Source organism: Corapipo altera, unplaced genomic scaffold (assembly GCF_003945725.1).
Source record: "Corapipo altera isolate COAL_440 unplaced genomic scaffold, ASM394572v1 171, whole genome shotgun sequence".
NCBI lineage: Eukaryota > Metazoa > Chordata > Aves > Passeriformes > Pipridae > Corapipo > Corapipo altera.
In genome coordinates, this window is record NW_020884972.1 from 785271 (window position 1) to 800088 (window position 14818).

At 44.4% G+C, this 14818-nt stretch overlaps 1 protein-coding gene across 3 annotated transcripts in view; it reads left to right on the forward strand.

Annotated features, from left to right (window-relative positions):
- DPYSL2 (dihydropyrimidinase like 2) overlaps nucleotides 1-14818 on the forward strand; it is a 59078-nt gene that overhangs the window by 12893 nt on the left and 31367 nt on the right. For all 3 annotated transcript variants that reach the window (XM_027665206.1, XM_027665207.1, XM_027665208.1), the window contains exons 3-4: nucleotides 2608-2696; nucleotides 5599-5783. In XM_027665206.1, coding sequence (XP_027521007.1) covers nucleotides 2608-2696; nucleotides 5599-5783 — 274 coding nt within the window. The remainder of the gene's footprint in view (nucleotides 1-2607; nucleotides 2697-5598; nucleotides 5784-14818) is intronic.

A 14818-nucleotide genomic window follows, 5' to 3' on the forward strand; every position in this document is an offset into this window, starting at 1 on the left:
GCAGGTCTCGGAGCGATCCTGGGGGAGCAGGGAAGGAGCCGTTATATAAAATCCAACCCCCTCCCTCGGTCTCCTTGTTGTGGGAGCCGATTTAGGGCAGGTATTGCGGATCCGAGGGTACCAACTTTTGGTTACGTAAGACATTCCCGTCTAACGGGCTGCTGGAGCCGCTGCTTGTTTGTATTTTTTTTTTTTTTTTTTTTTTGGACACGGGAGTTTTTCATCCTTGGCAGCCGCTCCTTGCCCAGCCCCACGGACACACCCATCCTCGTCCTCCTTCCTCATCCTCGGGGGCAGGAAAGGGAGCTCGGAAACGGGGCTTTGACGTGTCAGTCAGTATTTGGGCAGGAGCCGCTGGGTTGGACAATTACAGTGGTGAAGAAACGCCGGGGATGCACAGAATTGTGAAAAATGAAGCATCCTTTTTTTTTTTAATTTATTTTTTTTAATTGTTTTTTTTGGGTAGGGAGGTAGTTCCCCTCCAAGATCCAACGGTAAAGAGTTTAAAAAGCTGTTTAAAAGGGAGATGGAGGTTCCTGCTGAACCCCTGTCACGGGCCACGAGTAACATGACGCATTTTTCTTCTGGCTGAACGCTCTGATTTATGTTGTGTGCGCCCAACCCTCCTGTGAAGGGATGGGGAAAATCACATTCTGCCCTTATTTGCCGTGGTATAAACCTGGAATTACCAGCTGGGACTTAAAGCTTGAAGAAGGAGGATAATGGATGTGTGGCTGCCCTGGTTTCGCTGCATCCACAGGGTGAATAACACGGATTTACTGGCAGGGCCTCACACAAACTGCCTGTGCTTTTGTCTCCAAGGTGGTGGAGATGAGCAGGAGGATTCACCCTCATCTCAGACCCCTAAATCCTCAGCAGCAGCCCTGCTTATTAGCAGAAGCATCATTAAAATGCCCCAGGCTGCATTTTTATGGCCACTATACATCTATATTTTTCCTTCTTCCTCCCTAACTGATGCCCAGTGCGTTGGGACTCGGGCTGGGGGTGGCATCCAAGGCACAGGGAGCCTGCTCTGGAGGTGGCATCAGCACTGCAGTGCTTCTGGAGGTGATAAACATGTAGGGCAGTTGGCTGGCCTGGAAAAACAGGTGGGTTTTTCACACCCCACCTCAATTCATCCAGGCTCACTGGCATTGGCAGCAGCTCCTAAATTTAAATCTTGGGGCTTTCTTTGTTTTTGGAGTCGGTGGTGTTGCCCAGGGAGAGTCTCCTGTTGCAGCAGGAGGAGGAAGGAGATGGAAAAAAAAGAGGGAGAAGGACTTGCCATCTCATAGATGTTCAGCAGTTGTGTAAAAGATGGATGGAATGGTATAAAACAGGAGCTGATGAAATTCCTGTGGCCTCTTTGGTGTTAAAAGGGCCGTGTCAGCCTGTGTCAGTTGAGAATTGGGTGTTCCAACTCTTCAGCTTTTTGGGAAAACGCCTGATTCTTCCTTCTGTTTGACCAGTGGAGCTGCTCCTTGAAATAAGGACCCTGAGCAGCACTGTCACTGCATTATACATATTTTCTGTAAGTTCAGGGCACCTCTGAGTTAAATTCCTGCTTCCCACCCCTTGTTAAAGTCAGCTTTTGGTTCCCCGAGCCCTTGGCTGTGCTGGGATCGCTTTGTTCTCTCCCAAAGGCATTTTTTGGGAGGAGGAGAAAGAATCACAGTAAGTACAAGTGCAGATTCGGGGGCCAAGGTGTGGTTTAAACCAAACACTGCATAACATGTGTGTGCTTTGCCTTAAACATTCATCTGCTTCAAAAATGCCTCTGTGATGTGGGGAACGGAGGGGGGTGCAGCAGCCACTTTTAACCCTCCTCCCACCCAGAGCTCTGCAGAGTGTTTCACTCTTGTTTGTGGCTACTGCAAAAAAAAAAAAAAAAAAAAAAAAAGATACATTTGGTTTTGCCCTAAAAATCTGGCAGAGGCGAGATGTACCCTGTGCTGTGATAAAATCACGTTGCCTGATAGCTGCCTTGTTATAATAACATCCCTGTTCCTGCCAAAGTGCCTTCTGATTTGAGGAAATCTTAATAAATCCTTCTCCCAAACTCCGGGTGCTGCTTCCATCTGGTTGTGCAGTGGAGCTCTGGAAGGGCTCCGAGAGGATCCACTGCAGGGAGACATCACTAAATTGGACCAAAGGAGGTTGTTTGTGTTGTGTAACCCCTGGCAACAGACTTTTGGGCCATTTCCCTGACAGCAGTTGACTCAACGTTGAGCCAAGTGGTGACTCCACTGTGTGGGTGCAGATAGGAAATTGTGCCTCAAAAATAGAGATGTGGCTCTTCCACACCCCTGTGAGGATTATTTAATGCTGCTGCTGCTGCTGCTGCACGTGGTGCTGCCAAGCTGCAGGTAGGAGTGGAGCTGCCAATAAACCCCTCCTGGTATTTTTTGATCACGGGTGTGATGAAAGGACTTGGGGCCACAGTGAAATATTTTATCTTTGCAGTTGAAAGTGCAGCAGTTGACTGGTGTTTTGACGTGCTCTGGTGAATAATGCAGAGCCTGATGCCTTCCCTCCCCTTTTATCTCTGGAGTGACACTGCAGACTGTCAGCCTTCCCTCTGAATAATTGTGTCTCCTTCTGTTGCAGAGTGATCGTCTCTTGATCAAAGGTGGTAAAATAGTTAATGACGACCAGTCTTTTTATGCAGACATTTACATGGAGGATGGGTTGATAAAGTAAGTGAATCTTGAGATTCTGCTGTGGTTGGGGATGTACAGAAATGCACTGCAGAGGGCAAGCAATGGCTCAGTCTCACTGAGCTCTGTTAAACTGCAGTGGGGAAAAAAAAGAAAAAAAAGAATATTTCACGTATATCCTGGTGTTTAATGAAGGGACTTTAAAAACAAGGTGTTGAATTAAATAAACAACTGGGCCCAAACCCCACTGGCTCAAAGGGGGTACTTAACATGTGCTTAATTTTAGCCATGTGAGCAGCCCCATGCTGAGATGACACATGTGTTTGAAGTTATCCCTGTTGTAATGTTTTACTGAGTTATGACTTCAGATATTTTGAATCCAGAGTTCAGTGTCCTAACCCAGTTAATTCTGTTTTAGGATGGGAGGCTGGACTTAGGTGACCTCTTGCAGCCTCTTGCAGCGCTGACCTCTCTGGTTCTGCGATGCAAAGATCAATCCAACCCCCCTCAAAGCTCAAACCCGAAGAGGTTCAGACCTCTTTTGGTGTTTTCAGTCCTGAAAACATGCCTTTCTGGCACGTTAAATACATTACAGATTTCTTTGGAAAATTACTCCTAGGAAAAAAAAAAAAAAAAAAAAAAAAAGGACAAGCCAGAGGTTACAAACAAGGAATTTTCCTGTTCTGCATAAACAGGCAGCACATGTGCTTTGTTAATCAAGGTTAAAAGTTAAAGGAGCCAGCCAGGGACAGCTCATTAATTGCAGGGTGGCAGCCACTGCTGCACTTGGGAAAGGATGGCTGGAGGAGCCGGGCTGGAGGCACCTCCGAGGGTCTCACCGGGAATTTGGGAACCAGGGTCTGCCTGGAGTTATGTTTGTGCAGGAAAGGGAAGGAGATAAGAGAGAAGCAGAAAATTCTCCCAGTGCTCCTAAAGCAGTGCTGGGATGTGCAGGGTTGTGGGAGAGCTGGGATCAAGGGTTGAGCTGCCACTTGGTCACCCCAGTCCAGCCCCAGGAAAGCTGCTTTGGGGGCAGTGATAATCCATGATTGCACAGCCCCTTCCCCACCTGCCACAGGGGCTCCTTTTCCTTCCTTTATTAAAATATAACTATATTTCTAATTTATATTTATATAAATTTATATAATAATATATTCATACTATATATAAATATGTAAATTTATATAATAATATATTTATACTATATATAAATATGTAAATCTATATAATAATATATTTATACTATAAATATGTAAATCTATATAATAATATATTTATACTATATATAAATATGTAAATTTATATAATAATATATTTATACTATATATATGTAAATTTATATAATAATATATTTATACTATATATAAATATGTAAATTTATATAATAATATATTTATACTATATATAAATATATAAATATATATTTATATAAATGTATATCTATATATAAATTATATCAATTTATGTATATAAATGGATATATAAAATATAAATAGATAAATATAAAATACAACAGAAATGTAAATGTCTAAAGAAAAATATAAAATAATTCCTTTATTATAAATATATTTCTAATTTATATTTATATAAAGAATATATTCTTACTATATATAAATATATAAATACATAAAAATATAATCTATTTATATACATTTATACCAATTTATATATATAAATTGATATAATATATAAAATATAAATAGGTAAATGTAAAATACAACAGAAATATAAATATACAAACGAAAATATAAAATAATCCCTTTATTATAAATATATTTATAATTTATATTTTTATATATATAATTGATGTAATATAGAAAATATAAATAGATAAATATAAAACATGATAGACAAGTATATAAACAAAAATATAAACCAATTCCTTTATTATAAATATATTTCTAATTTATATTTTTATATATATAATTGATACAATGTAGAAAATATAAATAGATAAATATAAACCACGATATAAATGTATAAACAAAAATATAAAATAATCTCTTTATTATAAATATATTTCTAATTTATATTTTTATATATATGATTGATACCATATAGAAAATATAAATAGATAAATATAAAATATGATAGAAATATAAATATATAAACAAAAATATAAAATAATTCCTTTATTATAAATATATATATAATTTATATATAATAGATACAATATAGAAAATGTAAATAGATAAATATAAACTGCGAGAGAAATAGAAATATACAAACAAAAAAATATAAAATAATACCTTTATTATAAATATATTTATAATTTGTATTTTTATATATATAATTGATACAATATAGAAAATATAAATAAATATAATTGTGATAGAAATAGAAATATACAAACAAAAAATATAAAATAGTGCCTTTATTATAAATATATTTATAATTTGTATTTTTATATATATAATTGATACAATGTAGAAAATATAAATAAATATAAACCACCATAGAAATAAACAAAAATATAAAATAATTCCTTTATTATAAATATATTTATAACTTATATTTATATATAATTGATAATATATATAAAATATAAATAAATATAAACCACGATAGAAATATAAATAAACACAAATATAAGGTAATTACTTTATTATAAATGTATTTATAATTTATATTTTTATATATATAATTGATACAATATATAAAATATAAATACATAAATATATAAAAAATATAAATATGGAAACAAAAATATAAAATAATTCCTTTATTATCACCCTGATGTCCTGAAGGAATTGATCCCCCACTCTCACTTAGGCAGCTGCTCCAAGGGGAAGGATAAATTCCTCTGAGCCCTGTGTTGTGCTGCTCCTGTGCCCTCCTTTAGGTGGAAAAAGCAAAGTACAGCCAGGTTAATTAGCCCAGGGGTGTCTGTTTACACCTGGCTGTGCCTCACCTGCTCTTGGGAACCTCCTTCTGTCCCCAGGCAAATCGGGGAGAACCTGATTGTGCCCGGGGGGGTGAAGACCATCGAAGCCCACGGCAGGATGGTGATTCCCGGGGGGATCGATGTCCACACCCGCTTCCAGATGCCAGAGCAGGGCATGACATCTGCTGATGACTTCTTCCAAGGGACCAAGGCTGCCCTGGCTGGAGGCACCACCATGATCAGTAAGTGCCTGGTTTTTCTGTCCCAGCAAATCTCTGTCTCAGATGAGCTCAGGAGCTCTGTGAGTCCCACGTTTGGGCCCAGGTGCTTTCTGAGGTCTGTCCAGGCTGCTGAGAAGAGCTGGTGTAGGGGTGGGAGTAGAGGTGGAAAGGCAAGACCCCAGGACTTCTCCACCTCACAGCTGGCAGTCATTTCCCCCTGGCAGGCTTTACCTGGCTGCCTGTGTGACTTCAGCAGATTTTTGGGTCTGCTCCTGCTGAAACCAGTCACACTGTGACCTCTGGTTCCAGGCTGAGGAGCAGATTCCCCCACGTTCCTGTGCCTCAGTTCCTGTCTCCACGATGTCTGTGGACAGATGTCCCTCATACTGTTCACACCCAGGAGCTCCATGCCAGTGTTCTTTCTGTGTGTCTTTGAGAACTGGGCCACTTATTTAAGGATTTTCACGTGCCCACTTCAGCTTTAGCACCGGATTTTTGTTAAGATGGTTCCTTTTGTGCTCGTTTCCTCATTTGGGGGGAAGAGAGGGACTGGGAAGTGAAAATACCTCAAAATAAAAAGGCAGACAGACTGACTGTTCTGCTGACACCAGGATTAGACACTCAGGGTGTTCCCCTCTGCCTCCAAAATGCCTCAGGAATGAGCTCCAACCTCTCTGTCCCTGCTTGTGTTGCTTGGCCTGTCAGAGCCAGGGTCTTAAAACTCCGTCAGCAAGTCATTGTTGGGAATGTTGTCTGAGCTGGAGAAAAAACAAACCCCTCTGTGGCAGTGTGAACTCTTCCATGGTGCCCTGGAATCTGTTGCTGCACACAGGGATGAGTGTTAAAGATGTGAAGTGGTGCAATGTCTGAGCATCTTTCAGTCTTTTGTGTGCTCTGAGGTGCTGCCCTTGCACAGGAGGGGAGTTCAAGCCCAGGGGAATAAAAGCCCACGGTTCAGGACAGGTGCTGGTACAATCCATGGATATCTTGTCCAATCCAGGGATATAAAGAGATCTCAGGCACAGCCAGGGATGAGCCTAACCCTCCTCAGTTCAAACCCAGCTCTGTTTGGACTGGAACATCCTCATCTCTTGGAGGTTGATCCCTGGACTTGGGTTGATTGATCTGGAGCTTGGGAGTAGGAGCCAGTGGTGCAGACACAGCCTGGCCTGTGAGCTTGGCCTAATGCTTCAAATAAATCTTCCTAAAATAACCTGGAAAATGGTTTTTCATGGTGTTCTTCCCTCAGAGTGTGAGGTTTGTGTACGAAGGTAACCTCACCCAGGGAATGTGAAGTGGGAGAGGAGCTGGGGACCATCCCATTGTGTGCACTAATATCCAGTTTTTCTTCAAGTCTTTGCTGTCAGTTTAAATGAATAGCACTGAAATGGTGTTTTCTTTTCAGAAAATTCAGCTTCAGTTCATTGACTTCGTTCCATTGGTCGTTCCTTTGTTATTAATACACCTGGTTCACACTTGAATTATCATTTTGTTCTTCCTTGTTAAGCTGAATTAGATCAAAATAACATTCTCTGTCGCCTGCCTCCGACCTTTCAGCAGCATTGTTTCCCTCAGTGGCACTTTTTGAAAAATGTTTCAGGCAGAAATTGCTTTGGCAAAATTTTCTGGAGCAGCCCTTTAGTTTGGTTGCCTGATTTTACCCCTGCAGAGCCTCGTGCTTCAGAAACACCTGGACTTCCTTTATTTGCAAATATGTCCATTGCTTTTGGGACTGAATATACCTGAATATCCTTCTAATGGTGCTGGGAACACGTCTCTGAGTCGGGGAGGTGGGAGGAGAACCCCCCTTTTTACAAATTGTCTTTTTATAGCTGTGGAAAACAAGCACGGTTTGGATGATGACAGTAGACAGGTCACTAAACTTGACCCTCCTGAGTGTCTCACATTAAGACACCAAAATACAAAATATCTCTGAACAAAAACCAAAGCTTCATAGCAAGGACATGAATTGGACTGATGAGGATGATGGAAGGGTGGGAATCAGCCACTGGAGCTGTGGAAATCAGGATAAATGATCCAACCAGGCTTCAAAGCTTCAGCCCCTGTGTCAGCTCAGCTGTTCTCTCAGCAGAATTCCAGCGTTTGCAGGAGTTTTTTTCCAGGCTGGAGCAGGGAGAGCTGCCCTCCTGAACGTGCTCTTGGTGGGTGGCCTTTCCCAGAGCAGGTGGGATGTGGTTGATGGCAGAGGGTTTTTTTTTTTCCTTTTGTGATAAGTAGGACAGTGTTTAGCGAGCTGGCTTCATAATATTGCAGACAAATTACAGCCTGAAAATTGCACTCTCAGAGCTGTATCATTGTATATTTTAAATACTGGGACTTTTCCAAAGAACCTGCTCCTCCCATGGGCACGTGTCCCACCGTGTGCCTCTGTTCCTGGGCTTTTTTGGGGGAAAAAAAAGCCTTTTTGGATGTGAGATTTGTGGAAAAAAACCCCCCACATTTCTTCATTTGTACTTTAAGCAAACTTGATGTGATTTATTTACAAATACCTTTGCTCCATCTGTTTATACACAGCCCTAATTTTGGGCAAGCAAACAGGTTGGTCGGCTTCATGCTTCAGTTTATTTCCCATTTTCATGCAGGAGGGTGGCTTTGAGGCTGTTTTGCTTTCCAGTCATTGTAGGGAAATATTTATTTTACATACGGTTCACAGTGAAATTAAAACAAGAGTCCTGGGCACGTTTCCTACTGATGGTTGGTTTGTCAAAATTTGGGGTGAAATTCTGGCTTTGGGGAAGTAACAGAGAGTTTGGGCTTCGACCTCAGCAGTGCCAGGAATTCACCTGGAGTTTCAGTGGAGCTCCTTTGCAGCTCAGCTCAGATTCCACGTTGCTCCTTTAATTCCCAGGGGGAGCACACAGGAGTTCAGGAATGTAACCTGTTGTTTCCAAGCCCTGTTCTCCTTTGCTTCCCTTGCCCTTTCCAGTCAATTCATCACTGCAGCATCAGAGGTGGGGAATCAAGTGGACTCTGGGATCAAATGGGGCACCTGTGTTGTCTGTAGTGATTTATCCCGGTGGGAAGTGGTTCTGGCTCCAATTCCCAACTCACCCCCTGCTCAGCTGGGATGAGGGAGAGGGGCTGGGGGTGCTGATCCCAGTTTTTTTCTCTCCACACTCTCTGTGCTCCCCACAGCCCTTGGTTTCCTGAGCCCTCCCGAGGTTGCTTCACTGAGGAATTAGGGTTGATTTCTTTTCTGGCTGCTGGTTCCCCCGGGGCCATCTGAGCAGGAATTCCAGCTATGATCCTTCTGTCTCTGCCCTCCCCAGTGCCAAAGGCAAGGCTCCAGCTGACTTTGCTGATGTAGGAACAAACAGAGTTGGTTTTGCTGGGCTCACATGACCTGTTGTGATAGGGCTGTTGCTCTGAGATGACAACTGGCACGACCCTTTTTCTCTGTCCCCACCTTAAAACAATATTAGTGTGGGCCCGTCAGCTGAGGGGGAATGGCCCTGTGTGTTTTAGGATAACATTGCTCTGGAAAAAAACTTGGATTCTGGCCCTTTTCAAATGTCAGAATGCAGTGTTTGGGCATTAGGATGAAAGGAGGATTCCAGAACGATCCACAGAAGGTTTTGCAGGAGGGAGGTGTATTAGGGATGCTCCAACCCATCAGGGTTGCTTCCCTGAGCTGCCCTGTATTCCATGGAAAGAGAACAGTCCTTCCAGAGTTTTGCCTGAAGTTGCCCTTTACAAGAGGTTCTTTCTCATCCACAGAGCCACAATTTCTGTGAGCTAAAAATGGCATTTTTTTATAGAATCACAGAGTGTCTCTGAGTTGGAGGGGACCCGTCAGGGTCACTGAAGTCCAGTTCCTGTCCCTGCACAGGACACCCTGTTTTTGAGCCCCTCTTTTCCCACCTTGAAATAGGTTGATGCCCCAGGATATGAAGCAGTCCCTGGAGCTGTTGGAGGAGGAAGACTCAGTGCCAGGACCAGGGTGGCCTCTCCCAGCCTGCTGATGGTTTGGTTGCTTATTGCCTGTGATGGGTAAAATCCCCATCAAAACCAGTGGGAAAACTCCCTGTGATTTCAGCAGAGGCAGGATCACCTTCCTCTGCTCCCAGCCCTTGGGAAGGGATGAAGTTAAGCTCTGTATATTTACTGTCTCTCTGATCCTCGAGCCTGTTTAATATCCCAGTGAGAACTCCAGCTATCCAGGCCAGCTCCCACACACATTTCAGCCCCTCCTCCCAAGCTCTGCCTCTTCCCTGGGTCTCTGCTGTCCTTGGGTGAAATCTCTTGCTGACATTGCCTGTGTTGACTCAGTCAACCACTGTTATAATCATAGAGAGAAATTACAGTGAGAGAAATTATAGCTTTTCCTGGCTTGGTGACTTGGAAGGCAGCTGCCTTTTGAACTTGTCTAGCAGTTCTCCTAATAACATGGAGATGGACACTGGGGATATGAGCCTGTGTATCTTGGGAGGTTCAGGAGCCTCACATGGGCTGCCTTCAGCTTCCTAATTCCTTACCCTGCTATTAAGGAGCTCGTGGGCAGGTTTTGAGCAGGTTTTGAGCTGCTCAGCTCAGTCAAATTTGTAGTGTGGTGACACCAGGTCTCTCCCAGGTCGTCCTGAAGGTCACCACCTTGCTGGAAGGGAATGTTTCCAGGTGGCTTCCTCACCTCTTGGTTTTTGATCTGAGCATGACTTGGGGGAGTGGAGCTGCCCCAAAAGAGGTCAGAGTATAAGGCTGTGTGAGCTTAGAGTGGGGTTTAGAAAGGTATTTAGATGAACCAGTGAAGACTATATCATATTCTACCTCACTCTGGGTGCTTTTATTTTATATTATCAGGGTCAGTTTTATCCTGGTGGAGAGCAAGAGTCTAAATGGTGAGGGGAGGAGGAGGAGGGAAGCAGAGGCACAGGAGGAGGTGACAGCAGTGGTCACGCAGTGACTTGTGGCTGAGCTGGAATTATAAAACCAAGCATTTTGCATCCAAAAGCAGCAACCACAGAGCTGCAGTGTCTCACCAAGTCCCTGGCTGTGTGTACACAGCACTGCATTGTTCCCCAGGCACCAGCCCCAGTTTTGTTTCTCTTTGCACCCAGAGATGAAAGAGGAACTGTGCGGCTGGACCAGCCCTGGCTCTGGGGCTCTTTGGCTTTCTGGCACTGCTTCTTCTGCAGCAAAGAAATGCTTAATTCTCTAGAAATGTAGTGAAAATGTCCACTTGCTTCTGGAAAAAATGATTGGTGCTTTATATGGGTGGAGGTTCCCTTGGACTCTGTGATTTAGGGGATGGCACTGCCCGTCGTGCAGAGTCCCCGTGGCCCTTTCTCAGCTGCCCTTGGTGCTTTTTATCCCCCCCCCACTGCAGCCTGGGCACTGATTCCCACTAAATCTCCTCGCTCCACCGACTCCCAGCTTCCTGCTGGTGTGTTTGTTGCTTTCATTCAGGGCAGGCTTAAAATCCTTAATGAGAGAGTGGGGCTGTCAGCAGAGATGGGCAGTTCCCTGGTGCGAGCTCCTCTTCCCGAGCTCTTAAACCCCTCTAAGTCCATTAGGCTCAGCCTGCCCGGGGTGTGCAGCTACTGTCCAGGCACAGCCTGCCCTGCTCCAGCCTCCCAGCAGTGCTGGATGGGATCCTCTATTGTTCTGCTGGGATTTCCAAAGGGGGGCTCGCTGGGAGCTGGCTGGAATCTGCCAAGCCCTTGATGTCCTTTGCCAGAGAGCACAGGAGGAAGCAGCTGTGCAGCCCTGGGATGTGGGGTGTGTTGGGCTGGGTGTGCTGGGGGTTTTTTCCCCCCCTCTTTGGGCTGCAGCTATTGTTTGTCATCTCAGCACTGAGAAAACGGGCTCCTGTGAGGAACAGGAGCAGCCAAGGACTGGAGGAGCTGAGGAGCTGTGCCTGGGGGGTGATGGTGTCTGTAACCCTGGCTCTGTAACCCTGGTTCTCACATATTCAGGCTGGGCCATCAGTGCTGGAAGGTGAAATCCCTGTGCCTGGTGTTGGGAATCCTCTGAAACCACCCAGCAGGGCTTGTTTGTGAGTCAGATAGATTATTCCCTCTTTTCCCATCTTCTGCCTTCTCCAGGGCAGCTCTGGATCCTCCCCTTGCTCCTCTCCCATCCTTCTGCCCCTTGACAAGGCTGATTTTTTTAAGGAGCAGGTGAGGGGGGCCCTGGCTGGGTTTGTTTTGCCCTGTTCTGCTCTGGACCTGCTCCATCCCATCACTGCAGAGGAAGGAGGGCACGGAGAATATTCCACACGTGCTGGAGCCTGGTTGTGAACACAGGAGGGTGGAAATGGCAGCAGCACTGACAGTTTTCCTGCAGATGGGACTGACCTAGATTTTTCCATGCATCCAAAAAAGAGGGATTTGGCTCTTGCTCAGCAGAAATAACCAATGTTGTCTGTTTATGCAATAGCACTTAATACCTCTGATTCCATATAATGCTGGGGATCAGGAGTGCTGCTTTCCCACTGCTGGGAGATGAGTTCATGTTCTTTGAAGAGCTGCTTTTAACTGCTTTTCTTGTAGAACCCTGGAATGGTTTGGGTGGGAAAGGAACTTAAAGCCCATCCAGTGCCACCCCCTGCCATGGGCAGGGACACCTTCCACTCTCCCAGGTTGCTCCAACCTGGCCTTGGACACTTACAGGACTGGGGCAGCCACAGCTTCTCTGGGTAACCTGTGCCAGGGCCTCCCCACCCTTACAGTTAAGAATTTCTTTCTAATATCTCATTTAATCCTGTCTTCTTTCACCTTAAGGCCATCCCCCCCCTGTCCTATAACTGCATGGCCTTGTGAAAAGTCCCAAAGGTCCCAGAAGTTCTTGCTTTCACATGTCCAGAGCTCTCATCCCCAAGTCCCAGGCCTTAAAAAGGAGAAGTAAAGAGCCAGCAGGCATCTCTGGTGTGTCCTGTCTTTTAGAGCCCCTTCCATTAATGGAAAATGTCTGTGATATTTTGAAGGATGCAGGTGGAAGAGTTGGGTCCTCCAGGTAAAACCTGTCTACTGCAGATGGGAAAAAAACCCTTAAAAAATAAAATATAGTTACCCACCTGCCTTAATATAACACCATTAGCTGTCTGTGCTGGGTTTTCAGGCCATGTGTGTTAAACTTCGCTGGATAAACTGCCTTAATCACCTTCAAGTCCAGACAAGGCCTTAAAGGAAGCAGCAGGAAATGGTGCCTGGGGCTCTTTTCTTGGCCTCTTTTTCTGGGCAGGGATTTTTTTTGCCTTCCTACTGGTGTCCAATTCCTTGGCTTCTTGTGCCTTCCCCTGAGCTTGACTCAGCAGAAACCACCCTGGGCAGACAGGAGCTTTTAACTCCCTGCTTTTTGTGTGGCAGGGGAAGGAAGCAAGTGGTGCCTGAAAGAAGGAAAAGCTCCGACTCCCTGTAGGATTTCCCACTTGGGGTGGATTTGGGAGCCTTGTCTGTGAAGTGGGATTTGATGTCTTCCATCAGCAGAGTGGTTTTTCCCCTCTCTCCTTCAGCCCCTTCAGTCCATAGATCCCATCTGTTTCTTAGGAACTGGATTTTTTTTTTTTTTTTTTAATCTTTCTGGTGAGAGGGAGAAATGTTTCAGGAATACAAATGAGCTCCTCCTGTCTGGCACAACTTCAGCCTTGCTTAGAAACTGCCAGTTGGGACCAGCTCGGGGCTGTGCCTGCAGCTTTTCCCAGCCCTCACTCCCATGGAAGCCCTGTGCATTCACCAGGAATGCAGAGATGGGCACTTAGGAGTTATGGCTCCTGGGAAAACCCTTTCCTTCCCTTGGGACACTGCAGTTAGTGCTGGGACTACCCCTGAAACAGTGGGAATGTCCTTTAATTCCTCCCTGCTGGCTGTCCACAGTGGGAGGTGGCTTTGCTGAGGGCTTGTAGCTTTAATTCAAATTAATTACCTCATATTAATGAGTATAAGTATTATAATATATATTTATTACATATATATTATAATATATATAATATATACTTATATATAATATATAAGTATTATATATACTTATAAGTATAATATTATAAGAATATTATAAGTCAAAAGTGATCATTTTTGTGTAGAGCTGCCAATTTGGGAAACACTAGGTGCCACCACCAAGCAATGAGATATTTCCCCATCCATCCCAGTGCAGATGCAGAGGAAAGTGTTTTTGGCTTCCTGGGTCCTGTTCTAAGTGATAAAATGGATTCACCAGGCAAATATCGCCTGGAAAATGCCGTGGTGGGTTTTCAAAGCCCATCAGAAGGGTCCATGCTTTTGGAAGTTCCCCTTTCAGCCACTTCTTGGGCGTGTTTTCACCAGATTGCTTTGTTCCTGAAGCAGCTACATGTGTGCAGGGTGGATATTTTTGGAATCTGGGGGACTCTGGGTGTTTTACATATGAATGAAATTCCCTGGCACAGCCTGCAGGCAGCAGGAGCTGGGGAAGGAGTTCCTTGAGAACCATTTCTTTTTTTCTGCAGGCAAGGGGGGAAGTCGTCAAACTACAGCACAGTGAGGATGTGATGCTTTGTGCCCCCAAATTTAGGGTTTTTCATGGCTCTGGGAAGATCCCAGAATGTTTGAGGGGCCAGTTCAGCAGCTGGGGGCTGTGTCACAGGATTCTCTGTTTAAATACACCAGTATTGATTCAAAACTCTCATTCCAGAGTGGGTGACAGTTAATGATAATTCCCAACAGGCTTTATTGCAGATAAGATTCCTCAGGATTAGCCTCAGTGTCCAAAGAGAAGAGTTCAGCTACTGATGGGGTACAAAATACTTTTCAGACTGAGGTGCAGAGACTTTCTCCACTGTGAAATCAGAAAGTTCTGTAGCACAGCAGCAGGTGGAGAAAAGCTGAGATGTGCAGGTTGTTCTTAGGAGTAGAATTAGGGTAGCAGGAGCAGAGTGATTCCTACCCAGTGTCCTGCACGGATCCAGGGGCAGTTCTGGCTGATCATGGAATCGTGGAATGGTTTGGCTTGGAAGGGACCTTAAAACTCATCTCATCCCACCCCCTGCCATGGGCAGGGACACCTTCCACTAGCCCAGGTTGCTCCAGCCTGGCCTTGGACACTTCCAGGGATCCAGGGGCAGC